The sequence below is a fragment of the Salvelinus alpinus genome, chromosome 9 (assembly GCF_045679555.1).
Source record: "Salvelinus alpinus chromosome 9, SLU_Salpinus.1, whole genome shotgun sequence".
NCBI classification, from domain to species: domain Eukaryota; kingdom Metazoa; phylum Chordata; class Actinopteri; order Salmoniformes; family Salmonidae; genus Salvelinus; species Salvelinus alpinus.
This window is the reverse complement of record NC_092094.1, coordinates 44,315,724-44,343,256: the sequence shown is the minus strand read 5'-3', so window position 1 is coordinate 44,343,256 and position 27,533 is coordinate 44,315,724. Positions and strand designations below refer to the sequence as shown.

Sequence of the window (27,533 nt, the reverse complement as noted above, 5' to 3'; positions counted from 1 at the left end):
TAAATTACCTATAGTATTTAATGTACATTTTGTACTTAGTCAGTAAAACACACAATACCCACATTAACACACTTAAATATGTTACTGGTTCAGTCCCATAGTAAAAAAAATAAAAAAAAAGGTTCAAACTGAGATTCACAGAAAGTACAAAACAAATCTCTGAAACCAAAAAGCATAGACATTAAACACAAGTTAATCTTGTGCCATACCTTTCTCAGCTGGATGAGCCCTGTAGAAGTGCTCTTGCAGTGGTTTGTCATTTTGTGAAATCGGACACTGACAGCATCCACTGGTAAGGCTTCCTTCAAAGCAAAATTGCCTTTTTCTCCTTTCTCCTCTGCTTTACACCCCTGCCTCTGAGCTGCACTCTCACTTAGCATAGACCCTGCCCCTTCTTCTCAAGCAGAAAAAGAGCTTCTCCAAGATTCTCCACAAACTTGTTTGAAAAAGGACAAATCAAGGCAGTCCCTCCCCTTTCAGCCTTCAGGTTGAAATTTTTTCAGTTATTCTGTCCTTTTGCCTTCTCTCACTCACACACATACTTTCTGTCTATATTCTCTTTCAATGAATTTGCCGCTCTCCCTTTCTCAAACTTTTCCCACCCCTCCTTCTCTCATGATCCCCCTCCCTTTTCTGCCTTTCTCCCTTATTCTAGTACCGCCCTCCTTTTCCATCATCAGCTCAGCCCCCACCCCCAAGCCCACACAGCTGTACTAATCTGCAGCTGGCTGGGCGATTGGCGCCCCAGTTGCTGTGGAAACGGAGTGTCCTGCTCAGAAGCGGAATGGAGCAGGAAGGGGCAAAACTGAGCATAACTGAATACTTAAATAAGGGCCTCCTCCGGGAGCCAATTAAAAGTTCTGAAGGGCCTCTCTTCCTCTCTCTGAGAGGATAGTGGGGGCTTTGCTTTCCTGCCCTCCACTGACATTATCTCTGAAAGTAGCTTTTATTTACTGACCAGTCCACAAACCACCCAATAGAACCACAGCAGCAATGTGTTTTGGTAGCTACAGATGGCCCCTTGTACCTCTGCCCTTACATGGCATGACAATGTGTTGGTTGATTTCTAATTATTCACTAATTACAGGTGACTTCAAGGGATAGTTCACCCAAATTACATATTGCTTTCCTTACCCTGTAAGCAGTCTATGGAAAAGGCATGCCAGCAATCCATACTTTGGTTTAGTTTCCCTGGCACTGTTTCCACATGCTAACTTTTTAGCATTTGTGGCACAAAACCCATTCAAGTCATGGGACTGATATTAGCATTTGTACAAATACAAATACAAGTTACACATGAGTCTGACATCTTGATGACAACTAGGCTAACAAAGGCAAAGGAGTGTATTGTTATTGTATCAGTAAAACATAAATACTTGTGTGGTTATAGTCTCTCTGGGTTCACACAGAGAGTTTAATGAGTTAAACTAGACTACCTCACCCTACTAGGCTACCCTTCATAAATATCTGTGACTCCAACTGTCTTGAACCAGTGCTGATCTATAGCCTGTGAACTCATCTCTGCAAAATACGTTTATTTGTATTTCAATATGTGTTGTTGTTGGTATAGTCTGTCAAGGGGAATTTTAGTAAAGTATTTTCATACTAGCACTCACTTTTCTGATAACTTCTTTGAGGAAAAATGTACTTACTACAACTGTAATATGTGGTTGTCTCACCTAGCTATCTTAAGATTAATGCACTAACTGCATCCAATTTGCTTACCACCCCAACAGATCCACAATCTCAATCGCACTCCACACCGCCCTTTCTCACCTGGACAAAAGGAACACCTATGTGAGAATGCTGTTCATTGACTACAGCTCAGCGTTCAACACCATAGTGCCCACGAAGCTCATCACTAAGCTAAGGACTCTGGGACTAAACACCTCACTCTGCAACTGGATCCTGGACTTCCTGACGGGCCACCCCCAGGTGGTAAGAGTAGGCAACAATACGCCTGCCACACTGATCCTTAACACTGGGGCCCCTCAGGGGTGTGTACTTAGTCCCCTCCTGTATTCCCTGTTCACCCACGACTGCGTGGCCAAACACGACTCCAACACCCTCCTTAAGTTTGCGGACGACACAACAGTGGTAGGCCTGATCACCGACAACGATGAGACGGCCTATAGGGAGGAGGTCAAAGAACTGGCAGTGTGATGCCAGGACAACAACCTCTCCCTCAATGTGAGCAAGACAAAGGAGCTGATCGTGGACTACAGGAAAAGGCGCGCCGAACAGGCCCCAATTAACATCGACAGGGCTGTAGTGGAGCGAGTCGAGAGTTTCAAGTTCCTTGGTGTCCACATCACCAACAAACTATCATGGTCCAAACATACCAAGACAGTCGTGAAGAGGGCACGACAAAATCTTTTCCCCCTCAGGAGACTGAAAAGATTTGGCAAGGGCCCCCAGATCCTCAAAAGGTTCTACAGCTGCACCATCGAGAGCATCCTGACCGGTTGCATCACCGCCTGGTATGGCAACTGCTCGGCATCTGACCGTAAGGCGCTACAGAGGGTAGTGCGAACGGCCCAGTACATCACTGGGGCCAAGCTTCCTGCCATCCAGGGCATCCATCTTCCTGCCTTCCTGCCATCCAAAGCCCATAAAATTGTCAGAGACTCCAGTCACCTAGTGCTGTTTTCTCTGCTACCGCACAGCAAGCTGTACCGGAGCACCAAGTCTAGGACGAAAAGGCTCCTCAACAGCTTCTACACCCAAGCCATTAGACTGCTGAACAATTCATAAAAATTGCACGGGACAATTTACATTGACGATACTCTCTCCATTTAATTTTTATTAATGACAACATGTACAATTAAATTATGTATCTAATGATGATTCGAACACTTGAACAATCATTTTAAGCATGGAAACCATTGTCTGCATCACCTTGTCCTGTGTCTCCCTCTTTTGGACACCCCAACATCTGCACACTCTATGTGTGAATTCCTGCAGAAAACATATATATTTTATCTACATAATTTAAAAATAAGCTTAATGTATTGAAATGACTTTATCGTGTCATGAGCACAATCATTTTTTTTCAAACCATTACATTATTGTATGGATGTGGATGTTTTTTTTTTTTAAAGGTGCACTATGTAGAAATCGCTCCGCCATTTCCTCATTGCAAAAATTCTAATAGTTCGCCTAATTTCAGTTTATGTAACAAAACAAGCAAGTATAGTGAACATAATCATTGTACAATCTAAACCGCTGTGAAATATATTTTCCATAACCAAAGTTGAGATGGCCACTTCACCAAGATGCCTAATACGAATAACAGGTGGAAATATGACACAACACCAATTGAAACACAATGGGAAAGTTTGAAGAAATGACATCTTTGCTGTTTTAGAGTGAGCCCATATCCAACTACCTGAGCCCTAAGGGCCATCTAAGGGGGAAGCAGAGAATTTCCAGGATGGAAGTCTCAATATGGTGAGATCGCCTAATCATGTCCAGTCTTGTGACCTCTGCATATTTGAAACCTATTATACAGTGTATTTGGAAAGTATTCAGACCCCTTGACTTTTCCACATTTTGTTACGTTACAGCCTTATTCTAAAATGTATTAAATCGTTTCCCCCCCTCATTAATCTACACACAATACCCCATAATGACAAAGCAAAACTAGGTTTTTGGAAATTTTTGCAAATGTATTAAAATTTTAAATGGAAATATTACATTTACATAAGTATCCAGACCCTTGCTCAATACTTTGTTGAAGCACCTTTGGCAGCATCGAGACTTCTTGGGTATGATGCTACAAGCTTGGCACACCTGTATTTGGGGAGTTTCTCCAGAAATGTTTGACCGGGTTCAAATCTGAGCTCTGGCTGGGCCACTCAAGGACATTCAGAGACTTGTCCCTAAGCCACTCCTGCGTTGTCTTGGCTGTGTGCTTAGGGTCGTTGTCCTGTTGGAAGGTGACACTTCACCCCAGTCTGAGGTCCTGAGCGCTCTGGAGCAGGTCATAATCAAGGATCTCTCTGCTCCGTTCATCTTTCCCTCGATCCTGACTAGTCTCCCAGTCCCTGCCGCTGAAAAACATCCCTACATTATGATGCTGCTACCACCATGCTTCACCGTAGGGATGGTGCCAGGTTTCCTCCAGACGTGACGCTTGGCATTCAGGCCAAAGAGTTCCATCTTGGTTTCATCAGACCACAGAATCTTGTTTCTCATGGTCTGAGAGTCTTTAGGTGCCTTTTGGAAAACTCCAAGCGGGTTGTCATGTGCCTTTTACTGAGGAGTGGCTTCCGACTGGCCACTCTACCATAAAGGCCTGATTGGTGGAGTGCTGCAGAGATGGTTGTCCTTCTGGAAGGTTCTCCCATCTCCACAGAGGAACTCTGGAGCTCTGTAAGTGACCATCGGATTTTTGGTCACCTCCCTGACCAAGTCCCTTCTCCCCTGATTGCTCAGTTTAGCTGGGTGGCCAGCTCAAGGAAGAGTCTTGGTGGGTCTAAACTTCTTCCATTTAAGAATGATGGAGGTCACTGTGTTCTTGGGGACCTTCAGTGCTGCAGACATTTTTTGCTACCCTTCCCCAGATCTGTGCCTCGACACAATTCTGTCTCGGAGCTCTAAGGACAATTCCTTCGACCCAATGGCTGTGTTTTCGCTCTGACATGCACTGTCAACTGTGGGACCTTAATATAGACAGGTGTGTGCCTTTCCAAATCATGTCCAATCAATTGAATTTAACGCAGGTGAACTCCAATCAAGTTGTAGAAACATCTCAAGGATGATCAATGGAAACAGGATGCACCTCAAATCAAATCGTATTTGTCACATGTGCCAAATACAACAGGTGTAGTAGACCTTACAGTGAAATGCTTACTTACAAGCCCTTAACCAACAATGCTCTAAGAAGTTGAAAACAAATAAAAATAAGTGTTAAGTAAAACATAGATAAGTAAAAATAGAAAATAGAAAATAAAAGTAACAAATAATTAAACAGCAGCAGTAAAATAACCAGCGAGGCTATATACAGGGGGTACCGGTACAGAGTCAATGAGCGGGGGCACTGGTTAGTTGAGGTAATTGAGGTAATATGTAGGTAGAGTTAAAGTGACTATGCATAGATTATAAACAGGGAGTAGCAGCAGCGTAAAAGAGGGGTCTGGGTAGCCCTTTGATTAGCTGTTCAGGAGTCTTATGGCTTGGCGGTAGAAGCTGTTAAGAAGCCTTTTGGACCTCGACCGCTTGCCGTGCAGTAGCAGAGAGAACAATCTATGACTAGGGTGGCTGGAGTCTTTGACAATTTGTATGGCCTTCCTCTGGCACCGCCTGATATAGAGGTCCTGGATGGCAGGAAGCTTGGCCCCAGAGATGTACTGGGCCGTACGTACTACCCTTTGTAGTGCTTTGCGGTCGGAGGCCGAGCAGTTGCTATACCAGGCAGTGATGCAACCAGTCAGGATGGTCTCGATGGTGCAGCTGTAGAACCTTTTGAGGATCTGAGGACCCATGCCAAATCTTTTCAGTCTTCTGAGGGGAATTGGCTTTGTCGTGCCCTCTTCACGACTGTCTTAGTGTTTTTGGACCATGTTAGTTTGTTGGTGATGTGGACACCAAGGAACTTGAAGCTCTCAACTTGTTCCACTACAGAATGGGGGGCATCGATGATAATGGGGGTGTGCTCAGTCCTCCTTTTCCTGTAGTCCACAATCATCTCCTTTGTCTTGACCACATTGAGGGAGAGTTTGTTGTCCTGGCACCACACGACCAGGTCTCTGACCTCCTCCCTATAGGCTGTCTCATTGTTGTTGGTGATCAGGCCTATCACTGTTGTGTCATCGGCAAACTTGATGATGGTGTTGGAGTCGTGCCTGGCCATGCAGTCATGAGTTAACAGGGAGTACAGAAGGGGATTGAGCACGCACCCCTGAGGGGCCCCCATGTTGAGGATCAGCGTGGCAGATGTGTTGTTCCCTACCCTTATCACCTGGGGGCGGCCCGTCAGGAAGTCCAGGATCCAGTTGCAGAGGGAGGTGTTTAGTCCCAGGGTCCTTAGCTTAGTGATGAACTTTGAGGGCACTATGGTGTTGAACACTGAGCAGTAGTCAGTGAATAGCATTCTCACATAGGTGTTCCTTTTATCCAGGTGGGAAAGGGCAGTGTTGAGTGCAATAGAGATTGCATCATCTATGGATCTGTTGGGGCGGTATGCAAATTGGAGTGGGTCTAGGGTTTCTGGGATAATGGTGTTGATGTGAGCCATGACCAGCCTTTCAAAGCATTTCATGGCTACAGAAGTGAGTGCTACAGGTCGGTAGTCATTTAGGCAGGTTACCTTAAAGTTCTTGGGCACAGGGACTATGGTGGTCTGCTTGAAACATGTTGGTATTGCAGACTCAGTTAGGGACAGGCTGAAAATGTCAGTGAAGACACTTGACAGTTGGTCAGTGCATGCTCGGAGTACATGTCCTGGTAATCTGTCTAGCCCTGCGGCCTTGTGAATGTTGACCTGTTTAAAGGTCTTACTCACATCCACTACGGAGAGCGTGATCACACAGTCATCCGGAACAGCTGGTGCTCTTATGCGTGTTTCAGTGTTGCTTACGTTGAATCGAGCTCAGAATTAATTTAGCACCTTTGGTAGATTTGTGTCACTGGGCAGCTCGTGGCTGTGCTTCCCTTTGTAGTGTTAGCAGTTGATGGTATTCTTTAATAACACAGACCCCAAAGCAAATCGGGGGAGGAAAATAGGGTTATTCAAATAGGATAAATCATAGTTATGCTGAGAGGTAGATGGCAGATGTTCATGCTTCCCTGTCCTCATTAATTCTCTCCCAGTGATTCTCCCCTGTGGTTCTCTCCACAGAACAAAGGGACAGAATGCAGTTTTATAACCAAGCCCTAGCCTGTGGTTGACCAATTAGAAGTCCTTCCAGTACAACTGGGCCAATGGCCAAATAACAAGTATCCTATTTCAGGCTCACTGTATAGACAAATTCCTCCCATGTCTCTGACCCATTGATAAATAATTCCCTATTACAGAAAAAAACACTATTTCCATTGATCGTTAATTCTAGTCCTCTCATCTGTGTATTTATCTTCGACATATTCTTAGCGTAGTCTGTAATAGTTTGCAAGCCCTGCCACATCCGACGAGCGGCGGAGCCGGTGTAGTACGATTCAGTCTTAGTCCTGTAATGACGCTTTGCCTGTTTGATGGTTCGTTGGAGGGCATAGCTGGATTTCTTATAAGCTTCCGGGTTGTCGCTCCTTGAAAGCGGCAGCTCTACCCTTTAGCTCAGTGCGGATGTTGCAGGTAATTCATGGCTTCTGGTTTGGATATGTACGTACGGTCACTGTTGGGACGATGTCATCGATGCACTTATTGATGAAGCCAGTGACTGATGTGGTGTATGCCTCAATGCCATTGGAAGAATCCCGGAACATATTCCAGTCTGTGCTAGCAAAACAGTCCTATAGCTTAGCATCTGCATCATCTGACCACTTTCTTATTGAACGAATCACTGGTGCTTCCTGCGTTAGTTTTTGCTTGTAAGCAGGAATCAGGAGGATAGAATTATGGTCAGATTTGCCAAATGGAGGGCGAGGGAGAGCTTTGTACACATTTCTGTATGTGGAGAAAAGGTGGTCTAGAGTTTTTTTTCCATCTGGTTGCACATTTAACATGCTAATAGAATTTGAGTTTCCCTGCATTAAAGTCCCCGGCCACTAGGAGCACCGTATACAGCTCATTGAGTGCGGTCTTAGTGCCAGCATCCGTCTGCGGTGGTATATAGACAGCTACAAAAAATATAGATGTAAACTCTCTTGGTAAATAGTGTGGTCTACAGCTTATCATGAGATACTCTACCTCAGGCAAGACAAACCTTGAGACTTCCCTAGATTTCGTGCACCAGCTGTTGTTTACAAACATGCATAGGCCGCCGCCCCTTGCCTTACCAGAGGTCGCTGTTCTATCCTGCCGAAAAAGCTTAACACCCGCCAGCTGTATGTTAATCATGTCGTCGTTCAGCCACGACTCTGTGAAACATAAGATATTACAGTTTTTAATGTCCCGTTGGTGGGATATACGTGCTTGTAGTTTGTCTATTTTAGTATCGATTGATTGTACGCTGGATAATAGGACCGATGGTAAAGGTAGATTACCTTTATTTAACTAGGCAAGCCAGTTACGAACATATTCTTAATTGCAATGACGGCTTACCAGGGAACAGTTGGTTAACTGTCTTATTCAGGGGCAGAACAACAGATTTTTACCTTGTCAGCTCGGGGATTCGATCCAGCAACCTTTCGGTTACTGGCCCCACGCTCTAACCACTAGGCTACCTGCCGCCACAAAATAATTTACAAATAACGTTAAAAACATACACAATAGCACAATTGGTTACAGGATCGTAAAACGGCGGCCATCTCCTTCGGCGCCATTCTTCATCTGAGCTCAAAAACATGTACCTGAGCTCAAATTTGAGTCTGATATCAAAGGGTATTAAGGTATTTTAAAAAGTATTTTTACATACATTAGCAAAAATTCCATAAACCTGTTTTCACTTTGTCATTATGGGGTATTGTATGTAGATTGATGACAAATTTGTTTTATTTAATCCATTTTAGATTAAGGCTGTAATGTATCAAAATGTGGAAAAAGTAAAGGGGTCTGAATACTTTCCAAAGGCACTGTATAAACTCCCTTACTTATTTTTTTGGACAGTGAAGCTAAAATGTTTAATTTGGCTCTGTACTCCAGCATTTTGGATTCGAGATCAAATGTTTTATATGAGGTGACAGTACAGAATGTCACCTTTTATTTGAGGATATTTGTTATGCATATTTGTTTTTATATATAGTGTGTGTGTGTGTGTATAACTCCATTGTGTATTTTATTCCTCTTCTGTTACTATTTGTATTTTTAAACTCTGCGTTGCTGGGAAGAGGTAGTGAAGCAAAGCGTTTTACAGTTGTATTCGGCGCAGTGGCGGATTTAGGCATAGGCGACATGGGTAGCAGGGGGCGGCATGGGGCGCCCGCACAAAAAAATATAAAAAATATTCCGAATGGTGACATTTGCGCGATTGGTTTTCTATCGCTCATTTGCACGTCACGTCAATGATATCATGTCACCGTGTTGGACTGTGGGTAAATTAACCTTGTTGGAATGGGCGCCCTGATTCTAGTTTGTGAGCTAGGCAGGCTACTGCCTGGGAAGGTCTCCCACTCAGAAGTACGATATGGGGAGGGGGCGGAGGTAGGTTGACCTCAGGTCTCCCCACTGGAAGCCCGAGGTAGGGGGAGCGGGGGAATCTATCAAATAGTGCACCTCTAACTTTGTACAGTACTAATGCAATTAGTTGTGCAATTTAGTTTGTGTGTTTCTTGTTTGAAGTGCAATAGTGTACTAATCAGGGTCTCTTCTTCATAAGTGTGTTATTCTATTTGTGTATTTGTGTGGGAGGTTTGTGGCACCTTGATTGCGGAGGACGGGCTCATGGTAATGGCTGGAGCGGAATAGGTGGAATGGTATCAAACACATGGTTTCCATGGGTTTGATGTCATTCCATTCGCTCCGTTCCAGACATTATTATGAGCCATCCTCCCTTCAGCAGCCTCCATTGATGTACAGTATGTGAGTTTGCTACCAAGACTGCTGTTGACGTTGTGGTTTGTTTGCCTCTCTACAGGTGAAGTTGGAGAGTAACTTTGCATCATTGTGTTTGCCATCATGATGCTGGAGGGGCTGGGGAGGTCTCTGGACCCTAACCTAGACATTCTGGACCTGGCCAAGCCCCTGCTGCTCAAGAATGCCCGACTCCCCTCACAACACCCACATATCACTACATCTGCCATAGGCTGTGTTTGATAGCATCATTGACTGACCCGACTGACTTATCTAAACATCATAAATATTTAAGGTGCAAGGTGATTTGTAAAACAGTCAGAAGAATTGATGCTCTCAAACACTACCACAGATTCCTGATATTTAGGGTCTAGAGTTCTTCTTGACATTGTAAGGGCCCAGAGTATTTCCTGGTCAGGTGGTTGGTAAAAACTCCTGGCCTTCTGCATGTTACATTAGTGAATGACTCAACGTATACATTGTTGTAATGTACCTTTTACCTGTGAAATGTGAATCATTGCTTGGTTAAGGTGTCCAAATATTGTAATAACTACCATGGTAAACTGTTCTATAGTCCTACAGTATGTAAGTCTCATGCCTTGAACACTATTTCCCTTACCTGCTGGTCAGACAAACAGCATTTATACTTGAAGGTGCATGTGATTTACCTGTGTTTTAAAACTGACTGACAGTTGTGCTTACACTATCTGTAAGCACTGCAGAGTATTTTCCCTTAAATAAAATAGAAGTGAGTTTTAACATATATCTGATTTAGTGACAATCCTTAGAATATTGTTTTATACTATTCTAGTAATCTCAGGGTATTGTTAGGATACTCTTTTAGCGTGCAATTAGAATAATGCAATGTCATGCAGTTAGAATAATGTTGTCTGATGGCTAGGTAAAATCGTTTAGTGAGTATTAGAATGTAATAATGTGTGTCAAGTCAACTGACCTCAGCATTCTGAGTGATAACAATACATTGCCATTTTGAAGTTTTTTTGTTGTTGTCTTTTTACACTCACTAGTGAAATGTATTTTATATGCATGTCTCAAGGCTGGTTTGAAAATGCATCAAAATCTCAGCTTTTGTCTCTTATCCTCAATACACAAGTTACAATAATAATAGTATTTAATGAAAACTGCTGTAAACTTTCAAAGACCACATCAAGACTCCATTAATTTACAATTTTATTAAATCTGTCAATGAAAAACACAGAAAAGAGACACGATTCTGTCGATGTCAGGAAGAACAGTCAGCATGGCTGAGAGTGAGATCAGGAGCTTTTGGTGCAAAAAAATCATAATTTACTATTATTGCAAAAATGTTTGATAAATTTCATCACCGTCACAAGTCCAAACAGAGCAGCCCTGTTCATGTAAGAGGGGAGGAAGAGGTGACAACTGAGTAAAAAATAACGAATCAGATTAATTACAGTAATAATAATATAACAATAATAATTACAAAAGAAATAACATCTCTAAAACAGACAAACACAATCACCTCAATAGGACGAGATTCGGTCACTTTCACAACAACCAGATAATTTTTGTATCTTTTTTTTTCTTCTTTAAATTAATTAAATATTTTAAAAAATATCTCACCATTTACTTATACTCATTTTTATTTTATTGCGAAAAATAGGCAACTGGACTAATTGTGATGAGTGTGAGAGAGAGAAGTGGAGTGGAACGTAGGAGCATTGGCACTGAGAGGCGCTGCAGTGTGCAGGAACGCAGTACCCTCATCAGCCACAGAGTGGCACAGTTCGATATTCTGGTGGCCTCCAGAATGGCTCAGCCTCTCGCCACTGTCTGCTCTGGAGGACAGATCCATGTCCATGTGACAGCCTCTTTTAGGAATGATGCATGTGTTTTTTTTCCAATTCTGTACGTCGGTCTTATCTCCAGAGCCGGATCTCAGAGTTATGTACAAAGATATATCCCTGAACAACATCTACAAAGACAAGTGCAACCTCCATTTGACTAACCCCTTCTGGAGAAGCTCAGGATCAAGTTTGAGGGTTTCCTCTGTAGGTTACAAGGGGGAATAATCATATCTGGTAAACGTGCCACGCCACATGGACTCATAAGGATTGTTCTTGTTTTAAGGATAAAGACGAAAAGAGGTCAGGAATGGTGTGACTGAATCAGGAATGTCAAAGGGAGGAAGGATTCGAAAAAGGAAACAAGGGAACTTGGATAACCTCACACGGGGCACCAAAAAGGTAAACGCAAGCGACTCCTTTCGCTTTTGAAATAAAAAGACAGGAAGAAAACTAAAACAACGAACCAATGAAATGTACAACTCGTCCATCATTACCATCATCATCCCTTCCTGTCAATCAGCCTCTCCGTACACTTCACTCCTTTTCACGACAGTTAAACTCTTTACAGATCAAGCAGTCCGGTTCATCGAGCATCAGTCTTTAGGATCTTTGTTTGTTCCGTGCCCTGTCTGCCTGTATGTCTGTCTGTGTGGTAGCAGTTCAGTTCTGGGGCACCCTGGTGGCCGGGGATGGGACTGGAGCTGTGTTGTTGGCTGGGTGGCTGAACAGGGCAGGGGACTGGGGCTTTGGGGGGGGATGTAAACAGTTCAACAACACTGCTTCAGTCCTGGACAGGGGGGGGCACAGTACTCCTACAGAGTGAGGGAGGGGGCAGTGGCTGGAGAGGGATGAGAGGAGGAGTAGGGTGAAGGGCCGACTCCTAATCTGGAAGTCTTGTTGCGCCTTTGTAGGAGAGGGACGTACATACACACCTACAGAATGTGCAGTGCAGACCCAGACTAATAACACACACACACTTCTGCCTCAGCAGGTTTAGGCCGTGCTGTTGTAAGGTCAGGCAGATGGAGCTATCACACAGTCAGCATTCTGATAGAGGTGCTAATTGACTTCCAATAGGAAACCCAGGGTGGAGGACAGGTCTAGGTTCAGGACATTGCAGAGAACCCATTCATATGAGCGGGTTAGTTTCTGTTCAGACTGCATGGTCTTTCTAAGTAGGAGATGTCTTGGAAGACACAGTACTGACCATGGCTGCTCCCAATGTTGTGCAGGGATCTCTGTCCTACCTGTCTAGAATCGTGGAAGTTTGACTCCGTTCAACTCCATTCCTGGGCCGCTCTATTCCTCCTGTGAGGGGTTGTATGGGACTTATGGGGATGACCGCAGAGGAGCAGCTTTTCTCTATCTGGTCTATGACAGCCTTGTGGTTTCTACCTGCTGAGGCTCTGTGGGTGTTTGTTTTGCATGTGTGCATGCCTATGTGTGTGTGTGTGTGTGTGTGTGTGTGTGTGTGTGTGGAGGGCTCAGGGCGAGGCAGGGCAGGACCCGAGAAAGTCTCCCATTTCCCTCTCCTCCTCCCCCCTCTCCCTCTCGCTCCAGTCTTGAGTGCCTAGCTTTGAGCAGTGTGTGGAGGCTGCCACTAGGGGGGGGGCTGGTGTCGCTACGAGTTGAGCCAGGGGTGGCTGAGGCAGTCCCCAGCCGAGGCCCTCTTTTCGGGGACCATCTCCAGCATGGGCAGCAGGAAGTGGGTGAAATGGCCGGCGTCCTCAGGGGCCCAGCCATACTTCTCCACCAACACATCAAACAGGGACCAGGGCTTCAGCTTGGTGATGTGCCTCAGCTCACCTACAGGGGGAGGTAGAGAGAGAGAGAAATAGAGAGAGAGAAAGGAAGAGTAATTAGTTAAAGCGCTATGATTTGTAGACTAACCATGAGAGAGAAAGAGTGAGAGAGCAAGAGAGAGAGAGAGAGAGAGAGAGAAGCAAGAGAGAGAGATTAAGAGAGAGACAGAGAAGAGAGAAGAACCCGGGCTGCATCTCAATACTCCACAGTGGCATCCTTTCCATGTCTCTTTGCTTTCATCTACACTGAATTGGTGGAAGCAAGGCTTCCTCACATTGCTTTCACTGTCATTATTTAACATTACTTACAGCGTACCATAGCTGAAGAAAAGGACAGAAGCTTAAGACTATTGAGACAAGGCCCAAGAAAGGCAAATCAAGGGCCTGGAGTAGCGAGCGACTGAGTCCGTCAGAACACATTAAGAGCATAGAGAGATAAAAGGAGAATGAATTAAGACATCCTTTTACACCAGACGAGACCTTTGATAGAGCGAGGGAGAGAGAGACAGAGAACATCAAAGAAAAGGAGCTGTAATCAGAATATTAGAGCCCCATGACTGGAACACGAGAGAAGCAGGCTAGCAGCAGGGTAGCATACTGTTTCTAAAGACACAGACACTTACCAAAGAGAGACACAGAGGTAACACACATAGACTGGTAGACAGGCTGTAGACTCAGGGAGGATAGTACTCAGAACTCAGTCAAGTGGCTCAAATCAAATCTGGTTTGTCACATGCTTCGTAAACAACAGGTGTACACTTAACAGTGAAATGCTTACTTCCCAACAATGCAGAGAGAAAAATAGAAAAATAATACAAAGATAATAACATGAGGAATAAATACACCATGAGTAATGATAACTTGGCTATATACACGGGGGGTACCAGAACCGAGTTGATGAGCAGGAGTACAAGGTAATTAAGGTAGATATGTACAGGTAGGGATAAAGTTACTATGCTAATACTGGTGAAACTAGCAAGATATTTATAACCAAAGCTTGAAAACGCACATTTTCTAATGGATGTACTGTTTGTATTTCTAGGTGGACACACTACTCAAATACTACCGACGACTAGCTTTGTTACATGTACTAATATTTAGAGATAAATACTGTTGTGTATTCCTGTCTGCCTCGTTGGGGTAGTACCTCGTCATGACGTTACCTTTCTTGGAGAAAAACTCTCGGCTGTACTTCCCGGCGGCGACCACTTTGCGTGGAACCTTCCCCAGAAGCTCCGTGATCAGAGCGATGTGATCTGAACCCCGGCCGCCACAGCCCACACCACAAGAGAACAGGCACGGCATTACAGCATGCACACACACACACACACACACATACACACTGGAGGGATGGATGGACACACTGCTGCCTGGAGACACCACACTGATAGACGGACAGACTGACTGACTGACGGGACAGTAAGTCTCTCCAGAAGGTACTGGAGAGGGCTATGACTAAATTTGTGAAATAAAGCAAACAGACATATTGTTCCTGCTTCATGTGCGGTCTTGAACAGCTGTGCACACCAGAGGAGGCTGGTGGGAGGAGCTATAGGAGGACGGGCTCGTTGTAATGGCTGGAATGAAATCATGGAATGCTACCAAACACACGGAAACCACGTGTTCGACCCCGTTCCATTGATTCCATTGCAGCCATTACAACGAGCCCGTCCTCCTATAGCTCCTACCACCAGCCTCCTCTGGTGCACACCAATGGTGTCTTGGCAGCCAGGCAACTTGCTGCAAAACCCCTTATTGCTTTTGGACTGCTTATACAATTCCCATTCCACTGTGTCTATATTCATGTCTGTCCGTCCGTCTGTCTGTCTGAGTCACTGTGTGTGCTCGGGCGTCTTTGTGTCTCCGTCCCACAAGAACTTTCCCTGGTGCTACCTCTTCGGTTGAAGAACTCCCGGGAATATTTTCCGGAGAGCGCAAAGTGCCGTGGAATAACGCCCAGCAGCTCAATGATGTGGGCTATATGGTCTACAGAGGAGAGAGGGAGAAAGGAGAAAGCAGGGGGAGGAAGAGGAGAGAGGGAGAAAGGAGGAAGAGGAACAGGGAAAGGAGGACAAGGAGAGAGGGAGAATAGGGTGAAAAGATAAAGGAGAGCGGAAAAGGAGGACAAGGAACCGGGAGATTGAGATGAGGAGAGGAGGGAAGGAAGGAAGGAGGAAAAGGAGAACAAGAAAGTAGGACAAGTAAGGAAGGCAGAGTTGGAAGAGGTGGAAAGAGTGAAAGAGGAAGAGACAGAGAGCTCAGTGTTAGTGACCCCACACCAGAGGCGGTGAGATGGAGTAGAGAGTGCAGTGGGTTTGGAGTAGAGAGACATGCATCTATTATCTTTGAATCTGAGAGACTCATCACCAAATATGGTGGCTCTCATTGTCGTCAATGAAGATATCATGGCAGTATCTGTCCATACATATTGACTACATGCCATTTATGTCGATAGTATGGTGAATTATCGTTCAAGTCCCATTTTGGTGAAGTATGGTGGTGTAGTATTGTTAACATGGTATTTATGGAGTCAAATGTGGATGGCTGGACATGAGATCAACAAGAGGGTTGAGGTGACAGTGTGCAGGAGGTCAACTGGACCTAGGGCTTCGCGATGGACAGCATGGGGGCGGGTGGGGAGTGGGGACCAGGAGTGAGCCGGTATAGAGGATGAGCGGGATAGGGAAGTGTAGGGAGTGTGGATGTTAATACAGGGATAGGGCGTGACAAGGCAGGATGAGTCAGGTCAGGTATAGATGTAGATCCGGGGATAGGTTGAGTGAGGGTAAAGATGTAGAAGGTGAGGGTAGATAGAGAGACACTAGTGGATAGGAAAACTAGAGGGGACTATACTCAAATCTGTTGTGACATCTTTAACCCGTTCAAGAATGTTCTATTTTGGGCCCATTGCAATACAAAAGTATTTACAATTAAGCCATTATACTATCTCCAATCTGCTAGTACTACAAGGTATTACCATCTTACTAAGTGCTACCACTTAATTTAGTTGAGCAAATCTCAAAAAGGACAGATCAACAGCTGAAACCACACGGTTACTCAGTCTAAACACCTTCAAAATCAACGGTAACGACAGCAAATATTAAAACAGCTGAATCCTATGTCACTATAATCATATGTAGATCGATAAAGTGCAGTATTATTATAATATGTAGAGACTGACCCTCATCCCGGGAGTAGTCCTCCCCAGAGTGGGGCTCAAACAGGTAGTCTCCTGTAGCCAGCTCAAACGCCTGCAGGACACACACAGGACAGGATCATCCATCAGCACTGTGTGTGTGTGTGTGTGTGTGTGTGTGTGTGTGTGTGTGTGTGTGTGTGTGTGTGTGTGTGTGTGTGTGTGTGTGTGTGTGTGTGTGTGTGTGTGTGTGTGTGCTCACCATGCAGGCGGTGCTCCAAATGTCAGCAGGAGTGCTGTAGCCAGCTCCTATCAGAACCTCTATGGAGCGGTACTGTCTGGTCTGGATGTCCTCTGTGAAGTGCTTGTGCTGGGAAAGAGAAAGGAGAGAAAGGAGATAGTTTAACGACTACGGATTATACTGCAAATTACTTTATTGTAAAACACCACAGACACGCACGCACGCGCACACACACACACACACACACACACACACACACACACACACACACACACACACACACACACACACACACACACAAACACACACACACACACACACACACACACACACACACACACACACAGACACACACGTCTTACCACCCAGCAGGCGTTGCCCAGGTCAGCTATCTTGACTCGGAGTGTGTCAGCGTTGCGGGGGTCCAGGGGGTTAACCAGCAGGTCTGCTGCTTTGGCCTTGGCTAGAACCACATCATCTAGTTTAGATAAACGGGTTAATGTTGTTGAGAAGGACAGGCAGATTATGTACAGCAAATGTGTGTCTCTGTGACTTTATGTACTGTACATGCACATCTGTGTTGTTCATACATGTGTGTGAAAGAGAGAGAACAAGAGAGAACGAGGGAGAGAGAAAGGGAGAAACACCTCACCTTTAGGCATGTCCCCGGTGCTAGACAACGACACAGTACGGCTGCGGTCTGCAGTGGGGCTGTGAGGGGAGGTCGCACCCCCTGTGTGACCAGCTCCGCCCACTGTGACGGGGATTCCCGGGTCGGGGTCCAGCGGCAACTCGGGGAAGCGTGGCGCCGTGCCCCTGTGGCGCTGCGCCCCGTTGGTCAGGCCTGGCGTAACCACCTCGCCGTTGAAGAGCTCATAGAAGGAGCTGAGGGAGCTTTGGTCCCTGTCCGTGCAGCTGAACTCTGACTCCACCAGGGGGCAGTGCAGATGGATGGGGGAGGAGGTAGGGACTGGATGGTTGGCTCTGGGACCTCTCTCCCTCTCCCTCTCCTCACCCCCCAGTAGGACGTGGCCGTTGGTTTTGGGGGTGTTGTTGTTCTGGCCCGTGGCGGTGGATATGGAGTTGCTGAGGTCGTTAGCGCCCGTCTCTGTTTCATCGGCGTCATCGTCTTCTTCATCATCATCATCGTCATCGTCATCATCGTCGTCATCGTCCTCTTCCTCTTTGTCCGTTTCCTGCTCCTTGGTCTCCTCACTCTTCTCCTCCTCCTCTGTCCTCCTATCCTTCTCCTCTTTCTCTACCGCCGGCGGTGGCTCGGACGGAGCTGTAACCAAGTCCTCTTCATCCTCTTCGTCATCTTCCCCATCCTCCTCCTCCTCTTCCTCTTCCTTTACGGCCTCTTTCCAATCCTCCTTCTCGTCCTCCTCCTCCGCCTCGCTCTCTGGATTGGCTGTGTTGCCATCCCCAGGTGTGGTGGGGGTGGGCGTGGGGGTCTGTGTCTCTGTGTCTGGAGCAGGGCTGGGGGTGGGCTCCCCCTCCGGCTCTGCTGCTGCCTCTGGCGTGGTGGGAACCTCTGACTGCTCCCGGGGCAGGGCAGCACCTGAAAGGCGGAGGGGGAGAGAAAGAGTGGAGGAGTGAAAAAGGGAGAAGGGAGAGAGAGGAGAGAGGAGAAAGAAGGGAGAGAAAGAAGGAGAAAGAGGGAGAGAGAGAGAGAGAGAGAGAGAGATCGAGGTTCGGTTAGACTGTAGTTGTTTATGAATCAGCCTGACATTGCTCCCCTCTAGTAGGCCTAGTGTGAAAGGTTGGAGGCGGGCCCATCCTCCTCCAGTTCTCATTCACTCCCATTCCACACAGCCCTGAGTCACACACACTACGGAATGTGTGAATAACCAACACATTGAGTGAATGACCATAAAACCATCACCACCACCACACTGATTGACAGTCAAACCACGTCAACTCACAGGTGTGATTGGTTAGCCTGGTGGGCCTCTCCCTCTCCGCCTCTCCTTCCTCCTCCTCGTCTCCATCCTCTTCATCGTCATCATCGTCGTCATCGCTCTCACCCAGTGCGACGGCGGGCCCCAGTGCCACGTTGCGGGGTGTGTGTTTTGGGGAGTGGGTCAACCCCTCACCTTCGGGGCCCTCTGTGGCCCTCTGTTTCTCAGCCTCTTTCTCCAGGGCCTCGATCTCCAGCATGCGTCTCTCCAACAGCTCGGTCTGACGTTTCTGCTTCTTCTTCAGCTTCTTCTTCTTGTTCTTCGAGATCTTCCCCACCTAGAGGAGAGGAGAGAGGAAGAGGACAGGAGGGGTCTATTACAGTTAGTGATACACTGACCCATTTGTTGAGCGACTGCAATTAGTTTGAAAAACATTGGACAGCATAATCAGGTTTTTCTGTTTATGAGGTGAATACAAAACGTTGGGCTACTCACCGATTTGACCTGTGGTGCTGTGCTGACTGTTGGGATGAAACAGAGTCATACAAGTCAGAGTCTGGAGAAAGTTCAACTTCAAACACATCATCCCTCACACACTCTTGTATAATATGCACCCCTGAATAAGACCTCATATCTTTTAGACCCTCTTAAAGACTTCAAATCAAAAATTAAGTCAAATTGTATTAGTCACATGCACCGAATACAACAGTAGACCTTACAGTGAAATGCTTACTTACGAGCCCCTAACCAACAGTGCAGTTTCAAAAAATACGGATGAGAATAAGAGATAAAAGTAACAAGTAATTAAAGAGCAGAAGTAAAAAATAACAATATATACAGGGGGGTGCCGGTACAGAGTCAATGTGCAGGGGCACCGGTTAGTTGAGGTAGTATGTACATGTAGGTATAGTTAAGTGACTATGCATAGATGACAACAGAGAGTAGCAGTGATGTAAAGAGGGTGTGTGTGTGGGTGTGGGATGGGGCAATGCAAATAGTCTGGGTAGCCATTTGACTAGATGTTCAGGAGTCTTATGGCTTGGGGGTAAAAGCTGTTTAGATGCCTCTTGGACCTAGATCGCCGCTCTGGTACCGCTTGCCCATGTGGTAGCAGAGAGAACAGTCTATGACTAGGGTGGCTGGAGTCTTTGACAATTTTTAGGGCCTTCCTCTGACACCGCCTGGTGTAGAGGTCCTGGACGGCAGGAAGCTTGGCCCCAGTGATGTACTGGGCCGTACGCACTACCCTCTGTAGTACCTTGCGGTCGGAGGCCGAGCAGTTGCCATACCAGGCAGTGATGCAACCAGTCAGGATGCTCTCGATAGTGCAGCTGAATAACCTTTTGAGGATCTGAGGACCCATGCCAAATCTTTTCAGTCTTCTGAGGGAGAATAGGTTTTGTCGTGCCCGCTTCACGACTGTCATGGTGTGCTTGGACCATGTTAGTTTGTTGGTGATGTGGACACCAAGGAACTTGAAGCTCTCAACCTGCTCCACTGCAGCCCCGTAGATGAGAATGCATACACAATCTTTGGGTGAACTGTGTGAGTTGAAAGGAGGATGTAATCTAAGTAATTCCAGACAGCTTTATTCCCTTGTCCTAGATCCATAGTAATCAACCTTTTCTCCATGTGTTACGCAGTGCCCACATACAGCCCTCATCATTCCCAACTGACTCATAGGTGTGTGTGGAGTCTGAAGATGTGTCAGTCACAGGAGGCTGCTGAGGGGAGGATGGCTCATAATAATGTCTGGAACGGAGCCAGTGGAATGGCATCAAACACCTGGAAACCATGTGTTTGATGTATTTGATACAATTCCACTTATACCTCTCCAGCCATTACCACGAGCCCTTCCTCCCCAATTAAGGTGCCACCAACCTCCTGTGGTGTCCACCGGTGTATGGAACAAGACTTAGCGATTTGTGAAGAAAAGTAAGGCATGGAATTATAGCTACTTCGAGCTGTCAAATTTCGAGGGATACTATTGGAAGAGCTAAGTGTCCAGCCGTGTGTTGTCGACACTACTTGACCCCTGACTCTGCTAGTGACACACACGTGACAGGACAAACAAACAGTACATTTTGAAGGGTAAGTTGAAGGGACATCAGGCCTAAGACAATAGGGGAATTGTGAGTGGAAGCAAAGAGTGCGCTGGCTAAATAAAAAACTTTTAACAACTCCACTTCCTCTCTCTCCTCCTCTCTCTCCTTGCTAAAGGCACGTTTCCGTAATCACTATCAGCTAGCTTTTAGTGGAGCCGCGAGCTCTCAAGCAATCTCTCTGCCAATCAAACTAGGAAAGAGCTCGAGCCAAATTGACTGGTTGGCTTAGGCTGGCAAGATGAAGCAACAAACTAAGGGACCGCCGAACTGATTGATTCATCCGATTGATTCGTCCGTTTGATGAATAGATTCATTAATGCTGTGACAGATACACTGATAGACATCAGGGTACTGCTGATCATAACCAATACTTACTACTATACTGCAAACTACTGAAACTGTGAGACAGATACTTCCCTATACTAGCAATATAAATTGTCTTTAAGCAATAATAATCAAATGGTCTATAATGGATTTGACTCTCATGACTCCTCTACAAAGAGTGCACTGATTCAACAAAGACTGAACCTGAGGTCAAGTACAGATCTCCACACGGCTTTAGGGAAGAACAGCCACAAGTCATTCAATTCACTATTCACTGTTAAACTCCCAAAACACTTCAGTCTGAAATGAGGACAAGCCTACAATATAACTAACTATTTGGCAGTGGTGTAAAGTACTTAAGTAAAAAATACTTTAAAGTACTACTTAAGTAGGTATCTGTTTTGGATATCTGTACTATACGATTCATATTTTTGACATATATTTCTACATTCCTAAAGAAAATAATGTACTTTACACTCCATACATTTTCCCTGACACCCTAAAGTGCTCGTTACATTTTGAACGCTTAGCAGGACAGGAAAATGGTCCAATTCACACACTTATCAAGAGAACATCTCTGGTCATCCCTACTGCCTCTGATCTGGCAGACTCACTAAACACAAATGCTTCATTTGTAAATTATGTCTGATTGTTGGAGTATGCCCCTGGCTATCCGTAAATGAAAAATGCAAGAAAATGGTGCCTTCTGGTTTGCTTAATATAAGGAATTTAAAATAATTTATACTTTTGATATTTAAATATATTTTATTTTTACATTTACTTTTGATTCTTCAGTATGTTTAAAACCAAATAAGTAGTATTTTACTGGGTGAATTTCATTTTCTATTTAGGTATCTTTACTTTTACTCAAGTTTGACAACTGGGTACTTTTTCCCACCACTGCTATTTGTATATACAGCAGCTTCGAGGGATAGTTCACCTTCAAAGTTTGCCAGATGGTTTCGAAAAAACCTGTGATTTTGGGTTATAATTATTCTGATATTATCTTCTACAGAGAGAGAGAGTAAGGGGAGGTGGACAGGGCCCACTGGTCTATACCCTACCTGCTGATCCAGAGGGCGGGGGTGCCCCGGCCTTCTGCCACTCTGTGGCCTCCACGGCCATGCGGCGGACAAACGCATCGTCCACACACATCAGGATGTTCTCCGGCTTGATGTCCGTGTGGACAATCTTACACTTGCTGTGGAGGTAGTCCAAGCCCTGCAGAACCTACACACACAGGAACACAAGCGTGCCCAAACGCAAACACACACAAAAACAAACCCGACCCAGATTAAACACGCACCGATGCAACGCTAAATGAACCATTCCTTTCATCTTAGTCATCTTTCTTCCATTCGGGACAAGGCTACTGTTGTTGTTTACACGTGCTTGTGTGTGTGTGTGGGGGGAGGGGGGGGGGTGCACGGTTGCCAGTGTTTGTTTTCAGGCGCTTTGCATTGAAGTTGAGAACAGTTTCAGACCCCTGGGTCAAGTAGGAGCAGCAGCGGCTTAGTTGCGTGAGCAGCAGCAGAGATGAGGGGATAAGTTCAGTCCACATGCTGCTCTGCTCTTAAGGGGGAAGGGGAAATGCCTGTGAAGGCCTTGAGAAGTCAACAACATGTACTACCCTGACCTGGCCTGAGGTACTGCCTCTGGCTGGGGAAATCCCTCGCGTTCCTCTCTGTTGGTGCTAATAAAGAGTGTTGATGGAAGTGAATGTGACGTGTGAATGTGTGTGTGTAGGGAGTGTATGTGTGAAAGGATATTGATGAGGATGTGTGTTCAGGTGTTGGTGAACATTTGTGTGTGTGTGTGTGTGTGTGTGTGTGTGTGTGTGTGTGTGTGTGTGTGTGTGTGTGTGTGTGTGTGTGTGTGTGTGTGTGTGTGTGTGTGTCATACCTGTTTGATAATACTCTTGACACAGGGTAGAGGAAGGCCCTGGTAGTTGGACTTGATGATCCATTTTAGAAGATGGTGCCCCAGAACCTCAAACACCATACACACATCTGGGACAGCTGGTCAAGGAGGACGGACCACGACTTTATAATACACATAGAGGAAGTCATAGGTAACAAACAGAACGTTTCTGCACTGTTTTCTGCATGTTTCTGCACTGATGAATACACACACACACACACACACACACACACATTACTACATTATATGTAGTAAAATGTTCAGGTTTCAAACAGTTAAGTATATGTTATCAAAATGCATACGGCCTCCAGGTCATTGCAAAGTGGTGTGTAACGCGCTGATGAAGCCGGTCTTCTGTTGCCTATGCATTTACTGTTTGAGATGCTGTCGCAGCAGCTCTGGAGCTGTCTGACAGATTTTCCGCTCAAAGGCTCTGTATCTGTATGCGTGCGATAAATAAGGTGCATAACAAATAGACTGTACCCGCACGCCAATTCAATTCCACTAAATTATGCAAATTGCCCTATAGACCAATAAGCATGACCAGTCAAATGTATTTACATCGACTGGTATTTTTATCAATGAATATGCTAAAAAGCATTATTTTGCTATGGGATTTTTTATTATTTTCCAGGACAATTGGCAGGCACCAATTTTATTTATCGGCTTTTCCCCAAAAAATATTGGCCAAAAGCCGGCTATTACTGGCTAACGGAAACCTTGACACACACACACCCTCTGCTGATAAGGATACGTATTCCGTTGATTCCAGAGATCTTGAAGTCGTCTATCAGCTGAACCACCATTTCTTTGTTTTGGTCAGAGGGGTCACTCTCTCTCACCTAGAGAGGGATGAGGACGGAGGGTGTGTGAGAGAGAGGTGTGAGAAACACATGGGGAAACACACACACACACACACACACACACACACACACACACACACACACACACACACACACACACACACACACACACACACACACACACACGTCCCAGACATTTTGATGACCCAGAGTCCCCTACTCACACATCTGAGCAGTTTGATCTCATCCAGTGCTGTCTCTGTGTAATGCTGAGCACTCTTCACCACCTTCATCGCCACAAAGTTCTTCACCCTGAAACAGCAAACAGTGTCACATACAGTGTCATCCATAACATTATGGACTACAACAGAGCTATTCAACACGGGACGTGAACCAATCAATCCCAGATAAAAGAAAAACACACTGCAGGAGTGATGCTTACTGGAAATGGTTTCATATCCAATGACAACGTCCATGTGAGGATCAGCGTATCGTGTATGACAATTTCAACATGGTTAACACCTCCGATATAGCAAGGACATTATGACTGAACCCGCAGGAGGGGGGGGGGGGGGGGGGGGGGGGGTTCTTATTGGGGCTAAGTGAGTATATGGGCCAGCTGTGTGATGTAACCTAGTGAAAGGTGATATTCTGACACTAATACTGTTAACACTTTGGTACTATGTGTTATCACACAGCAGCTGCTACTGCTTTGTGTGTGTGACTCACTGGATGTCCCAGCACAACCACACGGTGGAGAAGTGACCCCAGCCCAGCTTGCGTATTACGTGGTACCTCCCGTTGAACAAGTCCCCTATCTTCACCGGATGGTATCCACCTGAGAGAGAGAGAGAGAGAGAGAGAGAGAGAGAGAGAGAGAGAGAGAGAGAGAGAGAGAGAGAGAGAGAGAGAGAGAGAGAGAGAGAGAGAGAGAGAGAGACAGAGAGAGAAAAAGAGAGAGAGAGAGAAAAAGAGAGAGAGAGAGAGACAGAGAGAGAGAGAGAAAAAGAGAGAGAGAGAGAAAGAGAAAAAGAGAGAGAGAGAGGAAGAGACGGAGAGAGATACTGTTAAAGAAAGAGAGACGAGTGGACCTAGACAATCAGGATACTGATACTTTGAGCCAATCTGAAATTATGCCATTAGTGGGAGGGAGGGGGTGTGAGAGGGGATTAAGACAGAGAAAATGAGAGGGGGCTAGAGAAAGAGAGACACAGCAACAGCATCTTCAGTCTTCAGCCAATCCCGTGAAACCCTGTGGGAGAGGGGTATAGAGGACGAATGAGTGAAATAGGGGAAGAGCGATGGAGAGATAGACAGACGTAAACCCTATGGGAGAAGTCTCCCTGGTTCCTTAGAGCTATGTGTCTCTTCGGTGAAGAGGCCACTCCCTCTTGGCACAGACAACAACCTTGAGCCTTGGTGCTGGTGCCAAGCATACAGAGTTGCTGGCAAGAGTCACACTGCTACAAATTACATTATAACCCAGGGAAGATAAAGGAGATAGAGTAAGAGCGAGAGAAAGAGAGAGAGAGAAAGAGAGAGAGAGAGACAGAGAAAGAGAGAGAGAGAGAGAGAGAGAGAGAGAGAGAGAGAGAGAGAGAGAAAGAGAGAGAGAGAGAGAGAGAGAGAGAGAGAGAGAGAGAGAGAAAGAGAAAGAGAGAGAGAGAGAAAGAGAGAAAGAGAGAAAGAGAAAGAGAGAGAGAGAGAGAGAGAGAGAGAGAGAGAGAGAGAGAGAGAGAGAGAGAGAGAGAGAGAGAGAGAGAGAGAGAGAGAGAGAGAGAGAGAGAGAGAGAGAGAGAGAGAGAGAGAGAGAGAGAGAGAGAGAGAAAGAGAAAGAGAAAGAGAGAGAAAGAGAGGCAGCGAGAGAGCGAGAGAGGAGAACAAGATACGGGCTTAAGTGTATTGGGGTATGGGTAACAGCTGCGTGTCTGGGGAGGGGGGGTTGTATGCAGGCATGTGTGTATGCCTGCGTGTGTGTGCGTGTGTGAGTGAGTGAGTGAGTGAGTGAGTGAGTGAGTGAGTGAGTGAGTGAGTGAGTGAGAGAGTCCTAAAGGTAGAGAGAAAGGGGAAGGAGACGAGTTATGTGTGTGATTGTCATAGGTGTGTGTGTGTGTGTTTGTACAGTATATGGGGGTTGTCTCCCTCCACCTTTGCAGTAGTCTGCGGGGTCCTCCTGCTCCTCATCGTCAGAGCCTAGGATCTCCTCCTCTGGCTCTGGGGGGACAGCCGGCTCAGGAGGGGGTGGAGGTGGCGGCGGGAGAGGGGGGGCAGACACTGGGGCTTTTTGCTGGGTCTCAGGCCTGATGGAGAGAGACAGAGGAAGAAATAGAAAGAGAGAGAAATACTGTTACAACCTGAATTAGTTCGTGTACTCACAACAATTACAATCATCACTGCGGTCGAACAGACATTCATAGCTGGATGCCATTTCGCTTTAAGACCTGATTCCATTTCAGAGCCCTTTCCCCAGCCCTATCCCTTTCCCTAGCCCTTATCCCTTCCCCTAGCCCGTATCCCTAGCCCCTATCCCTTCCCCTAGCCCGTATCCCTTCCTCTAGCCCTTATCCCTTTCCCTAGCCCTTCCCCTAGCCCCTATCCCTCCCCTATCCCTTCCCCTAGCCCTTATCCCTTCCCCTAGCCCCTATCCCTTCCCCTAGCCCCTATCCCTTCCTCTAGCCCCTATCCCTTCCTCTAGCCCCTATCCCTTCCTCTAGCCCCTATCCCTTCCTCTAGCCCTTCCCCTAGTCCCTAGCCCTTCCCCTAGTCCCTAGCCCTTCCCCTAGCCCCTATCCCTTCCACTAGCCCCTATCCCTTCCCCTAGCCCCTAGCCCTTCCCCTAGCCCCTAGCCCTTCCCCTAGCCCCTATCCCTTCCTCTAGCCCTTCCCCTAGTCCTTCCCCTAGCCCCTATCCCTTCCACTAGCCCCTATCCCTTCCTCTAGCCCCTATCCCTTCCCCTAGCCCCTCCCATAGCCCCTATCCCTTCCTCTAGCCCTTCCCCTAGCCCCTATCCCTTCCACTAGCCCCTATCTCTTCCTCTAGCCCCTCCCATAGCCCCTATCCCTTCCCCTAGCCCCTAGGTGTTCTCAGATCTGAAAGGACTGGAACTATAACTAATGCCCTTAAAAAAGTATGCTGTGTATTTAAGGGCTTAGCATGTCATCAATAAGACAGTGTGTGGCTTCTCTTACCAGCCTGAGTGGATGTGCTGCTTTCTATTCAATATACTATTCAGTATTATCTCCTGTATGTTTAGCATCCGCTATCAGTTCCAGAGCATCAACGAGGACACCACCAGAAACATAAGAGTACATGATGAGGTGACGTGTCATTAACATAAATAGCATTGTTCAATATCTGACTCAGATGAGGCAGAAGCACAAGATGTTGTTTTACGATCTCTGAACGTTGCTATTTCGGCGGCGTCCTCCGTAATAGCTGTGAGTTATTAATGTTAAATAAATAGTGTGAACTGTGTCAGTGCCTGGCTAATAGATTCAGCAAAAAATCTCGGAAATACAATCAAACGCTTGAGTAAGAAGCAAACACAAACAAACGCGCGCACACACACACACACACACACACACACACACACACACACACACACACACACACACACACACAGTGATAAATCCCGTTCACAGGCACACGATGGAGCCTCACGGTCGGTGCGTTGCCATAGAAACTGTGGAGCAGGGAGAATCCACGCCTTGAAGAGTTAACGTGGCAGCTAGCTAGGACAACGCAAGGCTCCTCTAACGTCTAAAGAAGCACAGCCGTCTGAGAAGAACACAAACACTTAGCATTGAGATTCCTCTATACTTGCGCACACACATGCACGCACAGAGACAGAGAGACACACACACA

General features: G+C 46.1%; 2 protein-coding genes across 6 annotated transcripts in view; both read right to left on the bottom strand.

Annotated features, from left to right (window-relative positions):
• LOC139530170 (DENN domain-containing protein 2A-like) overlaps window positions 1-593 on the bottom strand; it is a 36,033-nt gene extending 35,440 nt beyond the window's left edge. For both annotated transcript variants that reach the window (XM_071326336.1, XM_071326335.1), the window contains exon 1: window positions 210-593. The gene's annotated coding sequence lies outside the window, so the exon portion shown is untranslated. The remainder of the gene's footprint in view (window positions 1-209) is intronic.
• A 10,192-nt stretch (window positions 594-10,785) lies between these two features.
• LOC139530169 (SRSF protein kinase 2-like) overlaps window positions 10,786-27,533 on the bottom strand; it is a 71,538-nt gene continuing 54,790 nt past the window's right edge. For 2 of the 4 annotated variants that reach the window (XM_071326330.1, XM_071326332.1), the window contains 15 exons: window positions 25,817-25,968; window positions 24,398-24,506; window positions 23,893-23,980; window positions 23,620-23,707; window positions 22,848-22,954; window positions 22,010-22,175; window positions 19,012-19,037; window positions 18,541-18,853; window positions 17,268-18,176; window positions 16,978-17,093; window positions 16,637-16,744; window positions 16,420-16,489; window positions 15,132-15,224; window positions 14,402-14,494; window positions 10,786-13,242 (listed from right to left, as the gene is read on the bottom strand). In XM_071326330.1, the coding sequence (XP_071182431.1) occupies window positions 13,058-13,242; window positions 14,402-14,494; window positions 15,132-15,224; window positions 16,420-16,489; window positions 16,637-16,744; window positions 16,978-17,093; window positions 17,268-18,176; window positions 18,541-18,853; window positions 19,012-19,037; window positions 22,010-22,175; window positions 22,848-22,954; window positions 23,620-23,707; window positions 23,893-23,980; window positions 24,398-24,506; window positions 25,817-25,968 (2,623 nt within the window). In that variant the 3' untranslated portion in view covers window positions 10,786-13,057. The remainder of the gene's footprint in view (window positions 13,243-14,401; window positions 14,495-15,131; window positions 15,225-16,419; window positions 16,490-16,636; window positions 16,745-16,977; window positions 17,094-17,267; window positions 18,177-18,540; window positions 18,854-19,011; window positions 19,038-22,009; window positions 22,176-22,847; window positions 22,955-23,619; window positions 23,708-23,892; window positions 23,981-24,397; window positions 24,507-25,816; window positions 25,969-27,533) is intronic. The other 2 variants (XM_071326333.1, XM_071326334.1) reach the window with 2 other exon arrangements.